At 43.5% G+C, this 20,741-nt stretch overlaps 2 protein-coding genes across 9 annotated transcripts in view; one reads left to right on the plus strand and one right to left on the minus strand.

The window, feature by feature from the left end:
* LOC146353624 (keratin, type II cytoskeletal cochleal-like) overlaps positions 1 to 3,134 on the minus strand; it is a 49,204-nt gene extending 46,070 nt beyond the window's left edge. Inside the window, exon 1 of the mRNA XM_084836903.1 lies at positions 2,938 to 3,134. The gene's annotated coding sequence lies outside the window, so the exon portion shown is untranslated. The remainder of the gene's footprint in view (positions 1 to 2,937) is intronic.
* A 4-nt stretch (positions 3,135 to 3,138) lies between these two features.
* The window catches only part of ETAA1 (ETAA1 activator of ATR kinase), a 41,965-nt gene continuing 24,362 nt past the window's right edge, over positions 3,139 to 20,741 (plus strand). For 4 of the 8 annotated variants that reach the window (XR_014788131.1, XR_014788132.1, XR_014788133.1 and 1 more), the window contains exons 1-5: positions 3,139 to 3,399; positions 10,123 to 10,260; positions 10,913 to 10,989; positions 17,168 to 17,286; positions 18,690 to 20,731. Coding sequence is in view for 4 of the 8 variants with exons in the window: in XM_084836895.1 (XP_084693021.1) it covers positions 3,207 to 3,399; positions 10,123 to 10,260; positions 10,913 to 10,989; positions 17,168 to 17,286; positions 18,690 to 20,731 (2,569 nt within the window). In the remaining 4 variants the exon portion in view is untranslated. Of the gene's footprint in view, positions 3,400 to 6,566; positions 6,738 to 10,122; positions 10,261 to 10,912; positions 10,990 to 17,167; positions 17,287 to 18,689; positions 20,732 to 20,741 lie in introns of those variants that run through there. The other 4 variants (XR_014788134.1, XM_084836896.1, XM_084836898.1 and 1 more) reach the window with 3 other exon arrangements.

Genomic DNA, 20,741 nt, shown 5'->3' on the forward strand with positions numbered 1-20,741 from the left:
TTAATTCAGGTGACCATTATATCTACTACTGTGGGCAAGAATCCCTTAGAAGAAATGGAGTAGCACTCATAGTCAACAAAAGGGTGGGAAAAGCAGTACTGGGGTACAATCTCAAAAACGACAGAATGATCTCAGTACGAATCCAAGGCAAACCATTCAACATCACAGTAATCCAAGTCTATGCCCCAACCACTGAGGCCGAAGAAGCTGAGGTTGATCGGTTCTATGAAGACCTACAACACCTTCTAGAACTAACACCAAAAAAAGATGTCCTCTTCATCATAGGGGATTGGAATGCCAAAGCAGGAAGTCAAGAAATCACCGGGATAACAGGCAAGCGTGGCCTTGGTGTACAAAATGAAGCAGGACGAAGGCTAATAGAGTTTTGCCAAGAGAACACACTGATCATAGCAAACACGCTTTTCCAACAGCACAAGAGGCAGCTTGACACATGGACATCACCAGATGGTCAATATCGAAATAAGATTGATTATGTCCTTTGCAGCCAAAGATGGAGAAGCTCTATACAGTCAGTCAAAACAAGACCTGGAGCTGACTGTGGCTCAGATCATGAGCTTCTTATCACAAAATTTTGGCTTAAATTGAAGAACGTAGGGAAAACCACTAAACCATTCAGGTATGACCTAAATCATATCCCTTATGAATATACAGTGGAGGTGAGGAATAGATTTAAGGGATTAGACCTGATAGACAGAATGCCTGAGGAACTATGGACAGAGGTCCGTAACATTGTTCAGGAGGCAGCAACTAAATCCATCCCAAAGAAAAAGAAATGCAAGAAAGCAAAGTGGCTGTCTGATGAGGCATTACAAGTAGCTGAGGAAAGAAGGGAAGCGAAAAGCAAGGGAGAAAGGGGAAGATATATCCAACTGAATGCAGAGCTCCAGAGAATAGCAAGGAGAGACAAGAAGGCCTTCTTAAATCAACAATGCAAAGAAATCGAGGAAAACAATAGAATGGGAAAGACTAGAGATCTCTTCAAGAAAATCAGAGATATCAAGGGAATGTTTTGTGCAAAGATGGGCATGATAAAGAGCAAAGAAGGCAGGGACCTAACAGAAGCAGATGAGATTAAGAGAGGTGGCAAGAATACAAAGAAGAACTATACAGAGAAGATCTAAATGTCCCTGATAGCCATGATAGTGCAGTCACTGAACTTGAGCCGGACATCCTCGAGAGTGAAGTCAAGTGGGCCTTAGGAAGCATTAGTAACAACAAAGCTAGCGGAGATGACAGTATTCCAGCTGAGCTATTTAAGATCCTAAAAGATGATGCTGTTAAAGTGCTGCACTCAATATGCCAACAAATTTGGAACACTCAACAATGGCCACAAGACTGGAAAAGGTCAGTTTACATTCCAATTCCAAAGAAGGGCAATGCCAAAGAGTGTTCAAACTACTGTACAATTGCGCTCATTTCACATGCCAGCAAGGTTATGCTCAAAATCCTACAAGCTAGGATTCAGCAGCATGTGAACCGAGAACTACCGGAAGTACAAGCTGGGTTTCGAAGAGGCAGAGGAACTAGAGATCAAATCGCCAACATTTGCTGGATCATGGAAGAAGCAAGAGAATTCCAGAAAAATGTCTATTTCTGCTTCATTGCCTACGCTAAAACCTTTGATTGTGTGGATCACAACAAACTCTGGCAAATACTTAAAGAGATGGGAGTACCAGACCACCTTACCTGTCTCCTGAGGAACCTGTACGAGGGACAAGAAGCAACAGTAAGAACCAGACATGGAACAACCGAGTGGTTCAAAATTGGGAAAGGAGTACGACAAGGCTGTATATTGTCGCCCTGCTTATTTAATTTATATGCAGAGTACATCATGAGAAACGCCGGGTCACAGGTCAGAATTAAGATTGCCGGGAGAATTATCAACAACCTCAGATACGCAGACGATACCACCCTAATGGCAGAAAGCGAAGAGGATCTAAAGAGCCTCCTGTTGAGGGTGAAAGTGGAGAGTGCAAAACAAAAGCTGGTTTGAAACTCAACATTAACTTAACGCAACTTAGTTAACAAAACTAAGATCATGACATCTGGCCCCATCACTTCCTGGCATATAGAAGGGGAAGAAATGGAAGCAGTGACAGATTTTATTTTCTTGGGCTCCAAGATCACCACAGATGGTGACTGTAGCCATGAAATTTAAAGACGCTTGCTCCTTGGGAGGAAAGCTATGGCAAACCTAGACAGCATAGTAAGAAGCAGAGACATGACCTTGCTGACAAAGGTTTGTATAATCAAAGCTATGATTTTCCTAGTAGTAATGTATGGCTGTGAGAGCTGGACTATACGGAAGGCTGAGCCCTGAAGAATCGATGCTTTCGAGCTGTGGTGCTGGAGAAGACTCTTACGAGTCCCCTGGACTGCAAGGAGGTCAAATCAGTCCATCCTAAAGGAAATCAACCCTGAGTGCTCATTGGAAGGACAGATCCTGAAGCTGAAATATTTTGGCCACCTAATGTGAAGAGAAAACTCCCTGGAAAAGACCCTGATGCCGGGAAAGATTGAAGGCAAAAGGAGAAGGGGACAGCAGAGGATGAGACGGCTAGATAGCATCACCGATGCAATGAATATGGACCTGAGCACACTCCAAGAGAGAGCGCAGGACAGGAAGGCCTGGTGCGCTATGGTCCATGGGGTCACGAAGAGTCAGACACAACTGAACAACAGTCTGGGGATGCTGGGCATTGTAGTCCAGCACATCCGAAGGGTGCCAGGATAGGGGGAAGCTGATGGCTAGCTGGGGATGCTGGGAGTTGTAGTCCAACATATCTAACGGGTGCTAGGTTGGGGGAAGGTTGGTTTAAGACGTCACGGCCGCTGATTGACAGACATAAATCCTCCGTTAACTCGTCTAATGCCACTTCAAGCCGCCGGCACCCCCACCGCCCCCGTGCTACTCACTGCAGGGAGTCTCGCCCGTTTCACCACGCAGCCCCACCTTCCCAGGGGAAGCTGCGCAGCAATACCGGCTGGAGCTTGGAACACACCCAGCCCGCGCGTTCACAGTCACACACGCCCCTCTCTTCGCCTCTCCGAGAGGGAACGCAGCCAATCACCGCTTCCGCACCGCCGGCTTCGGCCAATCAGCGGCCACTTCCCAACGCTGGGCAAGATGGCGTCGTCATGAGCGGGTGCGGGGCTGGGCCTAGCGGCTGTCGCAAGGGTTTTATATGGCGAGTAAGCGGCGGAAGGCGGCGGCAATAACGGGAGTGGGCCAGGGCTGCTTCAACAGCCCGGTGAGGAGGAGTAGTAGGCGGAAAGCTGCTGCGGAGGACGCCCACGATGGAGAGAGCCCCTGCGGCAGAGCGGAGGGTGAGGCGCCTGGAGAGTTCCCGGTTTCCCCTCGGCATTTGCCTCCTTCAGGCGAGTTACGCCTAAATGTGCCTCGCCTGCACGTCCCCTCTCGTAACAGGAGTGTAGCCGTTGTTGTTGTTGTTCAGTCGTTCAGTCGTGTCCGACTCTTCGTGACCCCATGGACCACAGCACGCCAGGCCTTCCTGTCCTGCGCTCTCTCCTGGAGCATGCTTAAGTTCATATTCATTGCATCGGTGATGCTATCTAGCCATCTCATCCTCTGCCGTCCCCTTCTCCTTTTGCCTTCAATCTTTCCCAGCATCAGGGTCTTTTCCAGGGAGTTTTCTCTTCGCATTAGGTGGCCAAAATATTGGAGCTTCAGCTTCAGTATCTGTCCTTCCAATGAGCACTCAGGGTTGATTTCCTTTAGGATTGACTGATTTGACCGCCTTGCAGTCCAGGGGACTCGTAAGAGTCTTCTCCAGCACCACAGTTTGAAAGCATCAATTCTTCGGCGCTCAGCCTTCCCTATAGTTGTCCAGCTCTCACAGCCATACATTACTACTGAGAAAACCATAGCTTTGATTATACGGACCTTTGTCGGCAAGGTGATGTCTCTGCTTCTTACTATGCTGTCTAGGTTTGCCATAGCTTTCCTCCCAAGGAGCAAGCGTCTTTTAATTTCATGGCTACAGTCACCGTCTGCGGTGATCTTGGAGCCCAAGAAAGTAAAATCTGTCACTGCTTCCATTTCTTCCCCTTCTATATGCCAGGAAGTGATAGGGCCAGATGACATGATCTTAGTTTTTTTAATGTTGAGTTTCAAACCAGCTTTTGCACTCTCCTCTTTCACCCTCAACAAGAGGCTCTTGAGATCCTCTTCGCTTTCTCCCATTAGGGTGGTATCGTCTGCATATCGGAGGTTGTTGATAATTCTCCCGGCAATCTTAATTCCGACCTCTGATTCATCCAACCCGGCATTTCTCATGATGTACTCTGCATATAAGTTAAATAAGCAGGGTGACAATATGCAGCCTTGTCGTACTCCTTTCCCAATTTTGAACCAATCGGTTGTTCCATGTCTGGTTCTTACTGTTGCTTCTTGACCCTCGTACAGGTTTCTCAGGAGACAGGTAAGGTGGTCTGGTACTCCCATCACTTTCAGAATTTGCCACAGTTTGTTGTGATCCACACAATCAAAGGCTTTAGCGTAGTCAATGAAGCAGAAATAGACGTTTTTCTGGAATTCTCTTGCTTTCTCCATGATGCAGCGAATGTTGGCGATTTGATCTCTAGTTCCTCTGCCTCTTCGAAACCCAGCTTGTACTTCCGGTAGTTCTCGGTTCGCATACTGCTGAAGCCTAGCTTGTAGGATTTTGAGCATCACCTTGCTGGCATGTGAAATGAGCGCAATGGTGCGGTAGTTTGAACACTCTTTGGCATTGCCCTTCTTTGGAATTGGAATGTAAACTGACCTTTTCCAGTCTTGTGGCCACTGTTGAGTGTTCCAGATTTGTTGGCATATTGAATGCAGCACTTTAACAGCATCATCTTTTAGGATTTTAAATAGCTCGGCTGGAATACTGTCATCTCCGCTAGCTTTGTTGTTACTAATGCTTCCTAAGGCCCACTTGACTTCACTCTCTAGGATGTCCGGCTCAAGTTCAGTGACCGCATTATCATGGCTATCAGGGACATTCAGATCTTTCCTGTATAGTTCTTCTGTGTATTCTTGCCACCTCTTCTTAATCTCCTCTGCTTCTGTTAGGTCCCTGCCTTCTTTGTCCTTTATCATGCCCGTCTTTGCACAAAACGTTCCCTTGAGATCTCCAATTTTCTTGAAGAGATCTCTAGTCTTTCCCATTCTGTTGTTTTCCTCAATTTCTTTGCATTGTTCATTTAAGAAGGCCTTCTTGTCTCTCCTTGCTAATCTCTGGAACTCTGCATTCAGTTGGGTATATCTTCCCCTTTCTCCCTTGCTTTTCGCTTCCCTTCTTTCGTGAGCTACTTGTAAAGCCTCATCAGACAGCCACTTTGCTTTTTTGCATTTCTTTTTCTTTGGGACGGATTTCGTTGCTGCCTCCTGAACAATGTTACGGACCTCCGTCCATAGTTCCTCAGGCACTCTGTCTATCAGGTCTAATCCCTGAAATCTATTCCTCACCTCCACTGTATATTCATCAGGGATATGATTTAGGTCATACCTGAAAGGTTTAGTGGCTTTCCCTACGTTCTTCAATTTAAGCCGAAATTTTGCAAGAAGCAGCTCATGATCTGAGCCACAGTCAGCTCCAGGTCTTGTTTTTACTGACTGTATGGAGCTTCTCCATCTTTGGCTGCAAAGGACATAATCAATCTGATTTCGATATTGACCATCTGGTGACGTCCATGTGTAGAGTCGCCTCTTGTGCTGTTGGAAAAGAGTGTTTGCTATGATCAGCGTGTTCTCTTGGCAAAACTCTATTAGCTTTTGCCCTGCTTCATTTTGTACACCAAGGCCATGCCTGCCTGTTATCCCGGTGATTTCTTGACTTCCTACTTTAGCATTCCAATCCCCTATGATGAAGAGGACATCTTTTTTTGGTGTTAGTTCTAGAAGGTGTTGTAGGTCTTCATAGAACCGATCAACCTCAGCTTCTTCGGCCTCAGTGGTTGGGGCATAGACTTGAATTACTGTGATGTTGAATGGTTTGCCTTGGATTCGTACTGAGATTCTGTCGTTTTTAAGATTGTACCCCAGTACTGCTTTTCCCACCCTTTTGTTGACTATGAGTGCTACTCCATTTCTTCTAAGGGATTCTTGCCCACAATAGTAGATATGATGGTCACCTGAATTAAATTCGCCCATGCCTGTCCATTTGAGTTCGCTGATTCCCAAGATGTCGATGTTCAATCTTGCCATCTCATGTTTGACCACCTCCAGCTTACCTTGATTCATTGATCTGACATTCCAGGTTCCTAAACAATATTGTTCTTTACAGCATCGGATTTTCTTTTCACCGCCGGACACATCCACAGCTGAGTGTCCTTTCGGGTTTGGCCCAGCCGCTTCACTCTTTCTGGCGCTACTTGGAAATACCCTCTGCTCTTCCCCAGTAGCATATTGGACACCTTCCGACCTGAGGGGCTCATCTTCCGGCGTCATCTCTTTTAGCCTTGTGATACGTTCCATGGGGTTTTCTTGGCAAGAATACTGGAGTGGGTTGCCATTTCCTTCTCCAGTGGACCACATTTTGTCAGAACTCTCTGCCATGACCTGTCCGTCTTGGGTGGCCCTGCACGGCATAGCTTATGGCTTCACTGAGTTACGCAAGCCCCTTCGCCACAACAAGGCAGTGATCCATGAAGGGGATTGTAGCCGTACCGTGTGCAAAAAGTGCATTGGGTTTAGTGGAGCTTGCTCCCGAGTAAGTATAGATGTTTTGGAGTACACCTCCCATCATCCCTGACCATTGTTCATGCTAGATGGGGCATACGGGAGTTGTAGTGAAAAACATCTGGAGGACGCTGTGTATGGCGGGGGTGCGCAACTTGTAATCCTCCAGATGGTTTGGCCTACAACTCCCATCAATCCTGGCTGGTGTAGCCAGTGGTGAGGGATGATGGGAGTTGCAGGCCAAAACATGGAGAGCCACAGGTTGCCCATCCCTGAGATTTAATTTTTGTGAACCGCCCAGAAACCTTCGGCTACTGGGCAGTATAGAAATGAAATAAATAAATAAATATAGGATCTCCCTGCTCCAATAGCGATGTTGAATTCTCTCTCCACCCCTGCCCCAGCCATACACGCATTTCAAATTAACTGGGAGAAGATCTTTTCCCAATCTTTGTCCTCAAGATAGCATCCTACTTCTCCTCCCACTCTGTAGAAGTGACCTAAAAATGGGGCTCTCCTTATCTTACCACTTTCACATGGGTAGCTATCTTACTCTGTTGTAGAATGATCACTAAAAAGTATTGTAGTACCTTGAAGGCTGACACATTTATTGTAGTTTATGGTGTCACTTTATGGTATAATTTGTTAATCTTTAAGGGTCTACAGGATTTGGTTCTTATTCCAAGATTAGGCAGCCTGGTGCCCTCTAGCTGTTTTGGACTACAACTCCCATAAGCCTCAACCTGCATGTCCAGTGCTCAGGGATTATGGCAGCTGTAGTCCAGAAGATGGAGGGCACCAGGTTGCCTACCCTGTCTTATCCAATAATATGCAGCATCCATGCAGGGAGAACATATCAAAGAATTTATTTTTCAGAAAGGAAAGAAAAATTCCCACCACTCATATTAAACCCCCCACATATAAACACTTTAGAACACACAGAAATCAATTTTTAAAGATGGTTACATGTTGTGCCTCTTACCCAAACATATCATATAATTCCGCAAATGTCTTTCTTGGGGGAGTGGCACACTCCAGAAATGAAGTCCATGACCATTTTTTAAATTATTATCCAAAGTTATCCAGGCAAGCCAGAGTGCCTGGAGGGTGCTGACTTGTATCATAAATGGCTTAATGGATAATCCACACTTAAAAGTACTAAGGCTGGGCTGATTTAAGATACTGTCATCTTAGACAAGTCTTCTGTCCATCAACATCCTTCGTGTTTTTAAAGCTGCCAGTAGCTGCATGCTATTTCCTCCTTACGACTTCAGCATTCTCCATGGGTTGCAAGGCTGCAGAGGTGTAGAGATGTGAAGGCCCGGAAAAATTCAGGGAAATAACATTTTTTTCCAAGGACCAGTTTTGTTTTTTTCTGAAAAGCTGGAAAAATTGAACAGCTTTAGATTATGAAGTATTTTCTTTTAGAATTTACGACATGGTGTTTATATATGGTTACCCAGCCTTTACTCTCCCAAAAATGATTTCTAAAAACTGCGAAATAAGAACACTTTAACAGAAAGACTAGAGATGTAAAATGTATAGAAATAAGCCATGGATAATTTTTTTAATCCTGTCTGTAAGATTCCCAGCATAGTTATTCCTTCTGGAGCAACTCCCCTATGAGGAAAGGTCACAGCACCTGGGATTGTTTAGCTTAGAAAAAGGAGGGTAAGGGGTGCCATGATAGAGGTGTACAAAATCATGCATGGTGTGGAGAATGTGGATAGGGAGACATTTTTCTCCCTCTTTCATAATACTAGAACCTGGGGTCATCCTATGAAGCTGACTGGTGGGAGATTCAGGACAGATAAAAGGAAGGACTTCTTCACACACCATGGAATTTGCTACCACAAGACATAGTGATGACCAGCAATTTGGATGGCTTTAAAAGAGGGTTAGACAAATTCCTGGAGGAGAAGGCTATTAATGGCTAATGGTCCTGATGGCTCTGTGCTGCTTCTATGTTGCTGGGGAACATGGGTGAGAGGGTGCTGTTGCACTCATGTCCTGCTGGTGGGTTCCTGGTCGACAGCTGGTCGGCCACTGTGTGAATAGATTGCTGGACTAGATGGACCCATGGTCTGATCCAGCAAGGCTCTTCTTATGTTCTTCCATTCTGTATTTCCATTCAAAAACTAAGTATTGCTTATTTTTCAATTTTTCCCCAAATTTCCATTTTTTTCCTACCCCCTGCCTCGGAAAAAATGTTGTTGTTTTTTTCCCACGGCTCCAAAGTTTCCAGAAATTTTACATCTCTACAGGGGCAGTTCACACTTAATGACAAGCCACAATTGTTTTTACATTGTGAGTTGTTGTGAACAAGGCAGTGTGTTAGTATGCACTGCCCGATTGCTCCCGCTGCTAGCGGGTACAGCCAAACAACACATGAACCTTCTATCTGTGGTTTGTTTGGCATTATGTGCAAACCAGGAACTCGGGCTTATCTCTTACTTGAGAAGAACAAACTATGGGTTCATCAACTCAATCTGGTCTGCCTGTTTTGTCCTCTAAGTATCTACAGTTGGGTAGAACTATAGCAATTATCTAGAGCCCATGTAGCTTACTCAGATGTTTAGGAATGGGCATAAAAGAAATATATTTTTATTCAAATCATTTTATCCTGCTCTTCAGCCAAAATGGGATCTCAGACATCAATAATAAGACCATGCTTGCCCTTAGGCCTTCAATCTAAAAGACCAAACACAAAGAAAAAAGAGACTGCAAGGGGAGAGGAAAAAAGCAACCTTGGGCTCCAGTTCTTAGTTACAAAGTTCTTATCATGACCAACTAGAATAGAAACAGTGCAGAGACAGGTTTCTCAGTTGTTGGTCTTTTCAACTGAGCTGATGGAGAGGACCTGCTTCTCTTCTCTCCCTCTGCTGCAGTCTGATGGAATGGCTGCTGGATGACAGATGGGGGAGAAGCAAAGCCTGATGGAGCTGGCTTCTCAGCAGAGCCAGAGGTGGCCATACCTCACTTCTCTCCCTCTGTTGAAAATTTACCATAGCTCAGACCTGGCAGGGAACGTGCTTTGCGTGCAGAAGGTTCCAGTCTCAGTCATTGGCATTTCTTGGTAGGGGTGGGAAAGACCTCTGTTTGAAAATTGGGGGTGCTGTTGCTAGTTGGTGCAGACTTCACCAACCTGGTTCCCTCCAGGTGTGTTGGACTGGAACTCCCATCATTTCCAGCCAGGGAATGATGGACTTTGTAGTCCAACACATCTGGAGGGCACAATGCTGGGGAAGGCTGGCATAGATAAATATCACTGGTATCAATAAATCAGCTTCCCCGATAAGTTTCACGTATTGTAACTTATCAAGAGGGCTCAAATATCCATGTGCTGTCTTTGTTCATTTTTTCAGTTTTGCTTATTTTTATAGAGGCATGATTTTTGTGTGCATGTTTTCACGCAGAAACATGTTCATATAAGACTCCAAAGAGAAGTCTGGCTAGCAAATCACGTTTGCCTACATTCAGTTCTCCTGTGAATGAAACTGACATACAGCAAGAGATCTTCTGGGATCCTCACTCACCAATCACACATAAGCTAGGTAACTACTTACTGTAATCATCCATATTTAAAGTTGTCCCTGTAAGCATTGATTATCACTTGGAATATGTGGTAGAACGCCTAAACTGTCTAGCACCACCTGCCCCTTAATCCACCTGCCCAGTCATTAAGGACTGCAGTGGAAGCTCAGCTCTGGCTGCCTCTGCTTTCAGAGGTAGGGTGGATGGCTATTGGCAGTTAGGTTGCCTTTGTGAAGGTGCCCTGATTGTAGAACTCCCTCCCTAGGTTGTTTTGCCAGGGGTCTTCACTGCTGGTGTGTAAGGGCTGAGGACAAACTGTTTTCTTTCCCCCCTGTCATTTAGGGGTATGTAATTTTTCCTGTCTTGATGCTGATTTTTGTCAAATGGGTTTTTAATTGTGGATTACTTTAATATTTTCTGTATGGTTTCATTTGTAATCTGCCCTTAGGTTTTTATGGCTAAAAGATGGGAGAGAGACAGTGTAAATAAATCACTCCTACTTTGAATGTCAGTTTTCTAGTAGCTGTTTACATTTTCACTTTGATTAAAATGAGGAACTCTGTTATATAGTAAATACAATGCTTACATATTTGCAGGCCATGGTCTGCTTCTAAGGTTGGGAAATCCTCATTCTTATAGCGTTCAGTAGTTGCTAGATTTTTTTTATTTCAGGCAGTGAACAAAAGAAGCATGCAGTTTGTGGTCGTATGGTTGACATCTCGGAAATTGTTAATCGGATTGCTCCTCAGGTAATTATGCCTTCCTTAGATAAAGCTGCATAGGCTCTGCACATGTTTTCTTCCCTCTGTGCAAACTGCCTACTTTCATTTCATTTATTAAATTCCAAACTGCCCCATAGCCAATGCTTTCTGGGCAGTACTTGAAAGGGAAGAGCAATTTCTTCTGTAATAATTCTTGAGACTCACAAGAAGATGCCCTAATTTAGGTCTGTGAAATGTCCCAACATCTACATATTACATATATAATATTTATACCTCTAGCTAGTTAAACATATATATATATTCAACTGATGTTATCACTAATATTAACAGACACCTCTTAGTTTTAGGAGATACAAATAGGACCTGCAACAAAATGTTGCAGTGTATCCTCCCTCCTAACCAGAGTTCTCCTGTTCAGGTTCCAGCCAGCTATTCCCTCCAGCAGGGCATTTCACCCCTCATTTTCTGTTTCTGTTTTCTAACTGACCCTCAGCATTCTGTGGCTACTGAGCCTGCTCAGTCCTCATTGGGCTGAATGTAGTGGCTTTTGCCTTCTGGTTTGCTTCTAATATTTTTGTACTTCTGCAACCCTTGGAGTTCCCCCAAGTGTTATGATACCTCCTTCTTGTTACCTCAGGTCCTTTTGGCACTCATGACCTGAGTTAGCTTTTACAGGGAGTGGTACCAGTCCTGCTAGGAAAGCTGAAACAATTTGTTACACTACTAGTTACACATTTTACATTATGTTTCTGTACAAATGTGTTCTGTTTCAGAGAATGTGGTTGATGCATAAAAGCATCTCTATGTTTAATATCTCAAGATACTTCCAATGATACAAAATGGGGGATATGCGGCTCAACAATACGACAAGCTGAATATGAGCCAACAATGTGATGTGGCTGCAAAAAAGGCAAATGCTATTTTGGGCTGCATTAATAGCAGTATAGCTTCCAAATCACTAGTTCCCCTCTACTCAGCACTGGTTAGGCCTCATCTGGAGTACTGTGTCCAGTTCTGGGCACCCCACTTTAAGAAGGATGCAGACCAACTGGAGAGGGTTCAGAGGAGGGCAGTGAAGATAAGGGGACTGGAAACCAAGCTCTATGAGGAGAGACAGAAAGAACTGGGCATGTTTAGCCTTGAGAAGAGAGGACTGAGGGGAGATAGGATAGAACTCTTCAAGTACTTGAACGGTTGTCACAGAGAGGAAGGCCAGGATCTCTTCTCCATCATCCCAGAGTGCAAGACATGGAATAATGGGCTCGAGCTACAGGAAGCCATATTCCGGCTGAACATCAGGAAAAACTTCCTGACTGCTAGAGCAGTACAACAATGGAACTAATTAGCTAGGGAGGTGGTGGGCTGTCCCACACTGGAGGCATTTAAGGCGAGGCTGGACAGCCATCTGTCAGGGATGCTTTGACATGGATTCCTGCATTGAGCAGGGGGTTGGACTTGATGGTCTCATAGGCTCCTTCCAACCCTACTATTCTATGATTCTACGGCAAGCCACATTGCTTCACAGGTGGATTACTTCCAGGCAAACATATACAACTTATTTTTGCTCAGTTGAGCTATCTGTATTTTAAATATTTGGTTGTCTTTTAGAACTTGTCTTATCTAAACCACAGATGGGCAGAAAGTAGTTCTCCAGATATTTTGGACTTAAACTCCCATCATTCTTGATCATTGGCCATATCAGCAGGGGCTGAAAGGAGCTGAAGTCCAAACATCTGGAGATCTACCTGCTGTCCACCCCTGATCTAAGCTGCCTGTAGATCCTTAGATTTGGAACAATTGAATTAATGGGGTTGCTATTTCTCATAGATAGTCAAATAACAAATTAACATTCTGATTGCCATAAAGCTGAAATACTTTGGTTAAAGCTGGTTTATAGTATGATCCTAAGGCTGCAACCCCAAAACACTTACAAGGAAAGAAGAGCAGTTGAATCCAGTGGGACTTGACTTCCAGCATATAAATACTTAGAGTGGGCCAGTACAGTGTAGCAGAACATGCTGCTTTTGCAGCAAGTTTAAGACAGTACAGCTGTTTAGACTGAAGGAGCTAGTCCAAATCATGGAAACATACAGTCAGGGCCAGAAATATTGGAACAAGGATAACTGTTTTGGCAGTTGGCCTCTGTACACCACTACATTGAAGTTGAAAGGAAACACACCCATATGGGAGCGAAGTCAGGACTTTCAGCTGTAATTCAAGGGGTTCGACAAAAGTGGGGCATTAACCATTCAGGAAGGACAGCCAGTGGCATACACACACACTCATAAGTAATGGAACGAATGGCTGACAAGCAGCTACATGGCCAGGTGTGGCCTGTTTCCTGGGCACCCCATGACCAATCAAGCAGAGAAAAGGCCTGGAGGTGGTTCTGAGTGTAACATGTGCATTTGGTAGCTGTTCACTGGAACTCCCAACATGAGGTCCAAAGAGGTGTCCATGCGAGTGAAGGAGGCCATCATTAGGCTGAGGAAACAAAATAAACCCATCAGAGAGAGAGAAAAAAACCTTGGGAGTGGCCAGTACAACAGTTTGGAACATCCTGAAAGTCCTGAGTTCACTCCCATCTGGGTGCGTTTCTTTTCAACTTCAATGTGGTGGTGTACAGAGGCCGACTGCCAAAACAGTTATCCTTGTTCCGATATTTCTGGCCCTGACTGTATTTGGAGAACATGCTCCTGCTCTCATTTGTGTTTGGGGTTGCAAGCAGGGCATGTTTTGTGAGCAGAAACACAATTCTCATTCATCCCTATAAATTAGCACATGGCTGCCATTTGAGGGTGTTCCCATCCGATTTTGTCAGATTTTGGTTACGTTAATCAGCTATCATTTCTGAGTGGAAAACACTTTCAAACACTCGTGTCACAATTTTGCCCATGACAAACTGTGTTTTTCCTAGATTAATTGTGTGCATTTTTGTGCACGCTTCTCCTAGTGTACGGATTTTGTGGACTTTTCCCTGAATGTGTACATGCTTGGAGTGGAGAACTGTATTGAAAAATTTGGAGAAGTGCTAATTTTGGTGCACAACTTTGTTCCAGTCCACTTGTTGGCTCTGGAGGTGCAAATTTGGTGAATACACATAGAAATACACATAAAATACACATAAAAATTTTCTGGAAACTTCAGCTGGTCCAAAGTAGGGCATTAAGATTGTTAACAGGGACTGGCCAGCGAGCTCATATCATATCATGAGGGACTGGCCAGCGAGCTCATATCATAAGTAATGGAACGAATGGCTGACAAGCAGCTACATGGCCAGGTGTGACCTGTTTCCTGGGCACCCCATGACCAATCAAGCAGAGAAAAGGCCTGGAGGTGGTTCTGAGTGTTACATGTGCATTTGGTAGCTGTTCACTGGAACTCCCAACATGAGGTCCAAAGAGGTGTCCATGCGAGTGAAGGAGGCCATCATTAGGCTGAGGAAACAAAATAAACCCATCAGAGAGATAGAAAAAAACCTTGGGAGTGGCCAGTACAACAGTTTGGACCATCCTGAAAAAGAAGGAATTAACTGGCAAGCTCAGCAACAGCAAAAGGCCTGGAAGACCACAGAAGACAACTAAAGTGGATGACTGCAGAATACTGCTCATGGTGAAGAGGAACCCTTTCACAACATCTAGCCAGGTCAAGAACGCTCTTGAGGAGGTGGGCATGTCACTGTTAACATCTGCAGTCAAGAGATGGCATTATGAATGTAAATACAGAGGCTTCACAACAAGGTGCAAACCACTGGTAACGCTCAAGAACAGACAGGCCAGATTAGCCTTTGCTAGCAAACACTTAAAGACGCCTGCCTAGATTTGGAATAAGATTCCTTGGACTGATGAAACCAAGATGAACTTGTACCAGAATGATGGGAAGAGAAAAGTATGGAGAAGGAAAGGAACAGCTCATGATCCAAAGCATACCACATCATCTGTCAAACATGGTGGAGGCAGTGTTATGGCATGGGCATGTATGGATGCCAATGGAGCCAGGTCACTGTGTTTATTGATGACCTGACTGCTGATAAAAGTGGCAGGATGAATTCTGAAGTGTATAGGGCTATACTTTCTGCTCAGATTCAGCCGAATGCTGCCAAACTAGGACGCCGCTTCATATTGCAGATGGATAATGACTCAAAACATACAGCAAAAGCTACCCGAGAGTTTCTGAAGGCAAAGAAGTGGGATGTTCTTCAATGGCCAAGTCAGTCACCTGATCTCAACCCAATAGAGCATGCTTTTCACTTCTTGAAGACAAGACTGAAGGCAGAAAGACCCACAAACAAGCAGCAGCTGAAGGCAGCTGCAGTGAAGGCCTGGCAAAGCATCTCGAGGAGGGAACTCAGCATTTGGTCACGTCCATGGGTTCTAGACTTCAGGCAGTCATTGACTGCAAAGGATTTTCATCCAAGTATTAAAGGCGATCCTTAAGTTTGAAATGATGTTGGTTTGTTCCATTACTTATGAGCCACCAGCGATGGGTATGTGTGTATGCCACTGGCTGTTGTTCCTGAATGGTTAGTGCCCCACTTTTGTCAAACCCCTTAAATTACTGCTGAAAGTCCTGACTTCACTCCCATCTGGGTGTTCTTCCTTTCGACTTCAGTGTGGTGGTGTACAGAGGCCGACTGCCAAAACAGTTATCCTTGTTCCAATATTTCTGGCCCTGACTGTATAATATACTATAGAGGGAAACTTTTATAATACTGTCTTGCCCCCTGGACAATGGGATCAGATTACTGGTGGAGGTTCTATATATGAACTGATGGAAATCTAGATGGAAGGGCCCGTATCTCCATCACAAAGTATGCATGTCCCTTCTCATTTTGAATGGCATTATAATCAAATATGGTTTAGAACCTGACTACTTCTCAATGAGAGTTCTTTGCAAGGAGTCACATTTCTCATTCAGAATATTTTAATGTTTGGTGTATAAAAAGTCTGATTTGTGAACATTGAACTCATGTCCACCTTTGGAAACCAATCTTTTTGGTTGAGTTAAATCCCCAAATCTATAAAAGTGATGGTGGACTCAGAATTAAATTTCTTTTAAATTTCAACCATTGTTGTGGAAGTTGCATTATAATCATTTTTTTGTTTTGATATACTTTTCAGCATCTTTGATTAGTGTGCCAATTTTGCCCCATGGTCAATTGTGCCCTAGTAATATCCACGTTAGATGATTATGGCATGCTCTGGGTAGAGCTGCTTCTGAAACATACTCCAAAACGTCAGGAGATCAAGAATTCAGCAGCTAGATTGTCTGGAGTGAGATGAAGTGTGCTCAAGTGTATTGCTCCAGTGCTGTACCAACTTCACTGTCTTCCAGTTCATTACCAGGCCAAATCAAAGCACTGGTCTTAACCTTTCAGGCCCTGAACCAGGCTAGGGTGTCTTAAGGGCTGCCTCCTTCCTTGCAAATCTGCCTATGTACTTCATTCAACTAGTGCTTGCTCCAAGTCAAGGGCGGGGGATGTTAGGCTAGGTGTCCTCAGTGGGCTCCCCTCTCTGTGAGCCCCTCTCTGAGCCACTACTGCACACATGCTGGCCTTCTCCCTTTCTGCCCAATCTGCACAACCACCCAGAGGGAATGCGCAGGGCACGTGGAGGATGTTTCTCCATCTCCTCACTCTTGCTATTGCTTGCATGCTCGGAAAGGGCAAGTAGCAAAGAGAAGCAGGACGGTGGGCTCCTGGGAGTGGCAGTGGGCCCTCTACAGGAGTGTAGATTTGGTAGCTGCCCTTTGAGACCAAACCCAACGCCTTCAACAACTGAAGATGTTACCTCCCTCCCTCCTGAAATACAGCAGGTAGGAACTCATCGGAGGACTTTTTCGACTGGCTCCTAAACTCTCCCAAGAGAGGCCTGCCTGTCCCCTTCAGTGCTTGCTTTTTGGTTAGCAGTAGAGATGTAGGTTGTTAAGTAGGATTTTGGAATGGGGTAGCTGATCCACTGTTTTGTTAATATTTACTGCAATCCGTTTTTGACTGTAGCTGGGGTGCTGATTGTGTATGTGTTTGTTTTACTGTTTGGTTATGATAGCTGCCTTTAGGGTTGTTGGACAGAAAAGCATGATATAAAAATGTTTGAATGAATAAATGTTTTTTTTTTAATAGTGCTGAACGTTGTTAAAATGTATAGATAGATGTGCACTTTTAATAACATCCACTGTGTTCAAATGTTTGCTTCTTATTGTTGAGGATGAAAAACCTGCCTGTTATGAAGGATCTCTTCTGGGGTTGTGGATTGGGGAGGACGCAATTCCTTGTACTCCTGGGATAGCGAAAGTACGATCTAGAATAAAAGTGAACGGTGCAAGGTATGTTGGGAGCTCTTCCATTTTTTATTCTGAAGCAAGTTGATTCAGAATGATCAGTCTATTCACCAAACTTATAGATACTGTTTGCCATGTATGGGAGACAGAGCTTTTTTTCACCGGCGACACCAATATTGTGGAAACTCCCTGTTGCTGGAGATCCACTGTGCTCCAATTTCTTTAGTATACTAAAGAAATTGCTGACAGAAGAAGGCAATTTGCCAGGGCAAGAAGTTTGGCAAAGCAAATTAACCTGCAATATCATATTAAATATCCAGCTACATTTTGTGTTCTTTTTGAAGATCAGATGAAGAGATTCTTGGATCCTGACGCTGCAGAAACATTTTTAATTGGTACTAAAATTAAATTTAGGGAACCAACTCTTTCTGCCTCTGGAGTTGGAACTTAGCCATTTTTACTGTTCTTTTGAAGTATTGTTTAGGTTTTAGCTGATAACTGGTCAGGCAGTAGGCCAAAGATAAATGTTCGCATTTTTTTCCTTCTCTCTCTTTTTTTATGTTATATTGTAATAAAGTGCATATTTGTGTACGTATGTGTGACTACACACATACATCTATTTTTAGATATGATACTACTTAAAATATACAAATGATTTGTTCCTGTTTTTGTCTTTCTCTCAAACTTCTCTTTTCCCCCCTATTTATTAATATTATCACTATTAATATCACTATGGGATCTGGTGTTCCTTGCTGGTTAAACCTTTAATGTTTATTAATACGTGTTAACTGAATAATAATTTATGGCTAATGGAAATGGATTGTTTACTTCTATTTCTGTGCTAAAAGACTGTTTGGATATTTGGTTTGTCTTTATTGACGTTTAATATAATTCTGTTGTTTTTTCTCTTCCTTCTTTTGCTATCCTTTTCTTTTCTTTTCTTTTCTTAGAATACTGTAATGTTGGAAACTGAAGATTTTGATTATATTGTTGGTAGGGTTTATTTTATTTGTAAAAATAAAAATAGATTTAAAAAAAAAGAGCTCCACCGTGCTCCCTCTTCATCTACCTTTAGAGGATTAGTGAAAACCTTTTGTTTCAGGAAGCTTTTTAGAAGCTTGAAACTAACTTCTGCTAGCTTTCACGTTTTTGTTGCTGTTTGTCTTTTTTAAATTGCTTTGATTTGTTTGACTGTTTCTGCACTTAGTAGTAAGTTTATTTTTTTCATTTTGTAATCCTGTCATTTGTATGGTACTTTGAATACTTCTTGTAGAAAAACAGATTAAAAATAATCAACTAAACTATTAAAACAGTAAAGGGTAAAACTATGCCTTACTTGAATTATGCTGTGAAAAAAGTATGTGTTTTCAGTAGCTGTAACAAGTAAGCCATTTCAAAATACCTTGTATTCCTTATATATATTCTTTTCATTCTGTTTGTTCATCTAGAGGTCTTCAGTTAAAAAACAGAGAAGAGGAGCTTATGAAGCTGGCAAAGCAATTTGATAAAAACCTGACTGATGCAATCCAGGAACAAGATGCTCCATGCCACAATATTGCTCACATTACATCAGAGGCAAAGATGTCAATTGAACCTCCAGATGAGACACAGGCAGAAAATCAGCAGCAGTTCCTTGGAGAACATCCCAAAGCTAACACTGCTTTGCCCTTTGGAGCAGCTAAGGAGATTGCTGGGTCAGTTGAGCATTGTAAAAACAGTAGTCTGAAGTCCATAGATCTTGATGCTGAAGTAGCTCTTAATGACCTCTTTGACTGCTCTACTCAGAAATGTAGTGGTCAGCTGAGCCAAGGACTGTCAGATTGTTCTTCAAACTCTAGTTTCCATGAAAACCAGAACACTTTGCTTAAGGACAAGCACACTTCAGATAATGTCACAGCTGCTAGTGAGTGTGTGGTTAGAGATGTACCTCAAAGGCAAGTATTAACACCAGTTGTAGAATGTATGGAACCCATTCCAGCTGAGAAAGGGAAAATGACTTTGGAGCAAAGAGTTCCAAGTGCTGTCTCCTCTAAGATAGAATTGGTTGTCTCTGATAAGCTTGATGGAATTGTCTGCGATGACTTTGAGGACTGGGGTGCTGATTTGTTGCCAGACGATTCATTTCTCATGCAAATTACTCAGGACCCTGAGCTGATAAATACTCCACCAAATGCTTTATTTCTTACTTCTAATGAAAGTAGTGAAACAAAGAAAAGAACTACAGATTCTGAGAAAGCTTACACTGCCCAGTGTGCGTTTTTTAATTCCTCTAATAAAGTTCCAGCATCATGTGATTTACAAAACCAAAGCATGCAAATAGAAAAGACCAAGGCTGTTCTTCTGCATAAAGATTTTCCTTTAAAAACCATTAAGATGGATTCCATTTCAAAGAGCAATCCGAACAAAACTTTTGGTTATAATTCTGTTTCAGTGAAATCTGGAAATAAGAGTGTCCAGGGCAGCTTTACTCAACTTAAATGTGTTGCCAGTGCTAGCTTTCCTGAAAAAAGAGCTGCTTCTATTTCAGTGCCTTGTCTCCCTAAACCACAGACTGGAAAATGTAGGAGTAACATGCACAGTACTAATCATCAGTTGTCCACTATTTCCACCACTACAAAGGCTTATGACCTAAAGAAAGCAACTAGCCAAAACAGCACAGGTCATCTGAAGCAGACAGACATGCCAAAGAAAAGTGTGTTTTCGTTTGATGATTGGAATGAGCCTAGGTTCTCGGACGAAGTTTTAGACTTGTTTTGTGATTCAAATAGTCTGTGGGGCCTGAACGGTGATGATGACGATGACGACTTGCTTTATCAAGTCTGTGATGATGTAGAAAAAAACACTCTGAGCCAGGAGGACGTTGTGAATGAAAAAGCAAAATCGGTGGTAGGAAGTGCTTCCAAGTTGGAGGTGGTTCCATGCCTCACAGTACTGAGTCGAGGACTTTCAAATTGCCCACAGGCCCAAAAGAGCCATGTGGGTAGGAAAACCTTCTCATTGGATGCTCCAGTTACAGTTGCAGCGCTGCTGAAGACTGAGAATTCCGCAAACTCATCCGTACAGCGTAGCTGTGCACTGCTTAAAACTGAGAGCATCAGTGGTGTTCCAGGGAAATGGCACAGGTCTCATTCAGTGCCTGAAGGAGGCTTTGCTTCTGGAAGTAGCTCAGCCACTCTCTCAAATGTATGCCTAAATGCTAATAATATACAGTGGCAGAATGGCCTTTGTGATGAAGCCAAGGTACAGAATAGCAGCAAGATTAATCAAATGTCAACTGAAAAGGCAAAATATGTGTTCAGGAAGACCAATAATTCCCAAGCCCTTGTTTTGGACCATAAAAATGTAAATGTAGGCAATCTTTGTCAAACTAAGCTGGGGCTGTGGGAAAGCAAGAATGCACCAAACATCCCATTTCAGACAGCACTACAAATGAATCTGAAGCCAGCCTTTACGAGGCACCTCTCTGATGGTTTTGCACAGTCTGAAACAGGTAGGTTTTG

This window comes from Heloderma suspectum, chromosome 2 (genome assembly GCF_057233095.1).
Source record: "Heloderma suspectum isolate Gila_16-S chromosome 2, 16-S_ref, whole genome shotgun sequence".
NCBI lineage: Eukaryota > Metazoa > Chordata > Lepidosauria > Squamata > Helodermatidae > Heloderma > Heloderma suspectum.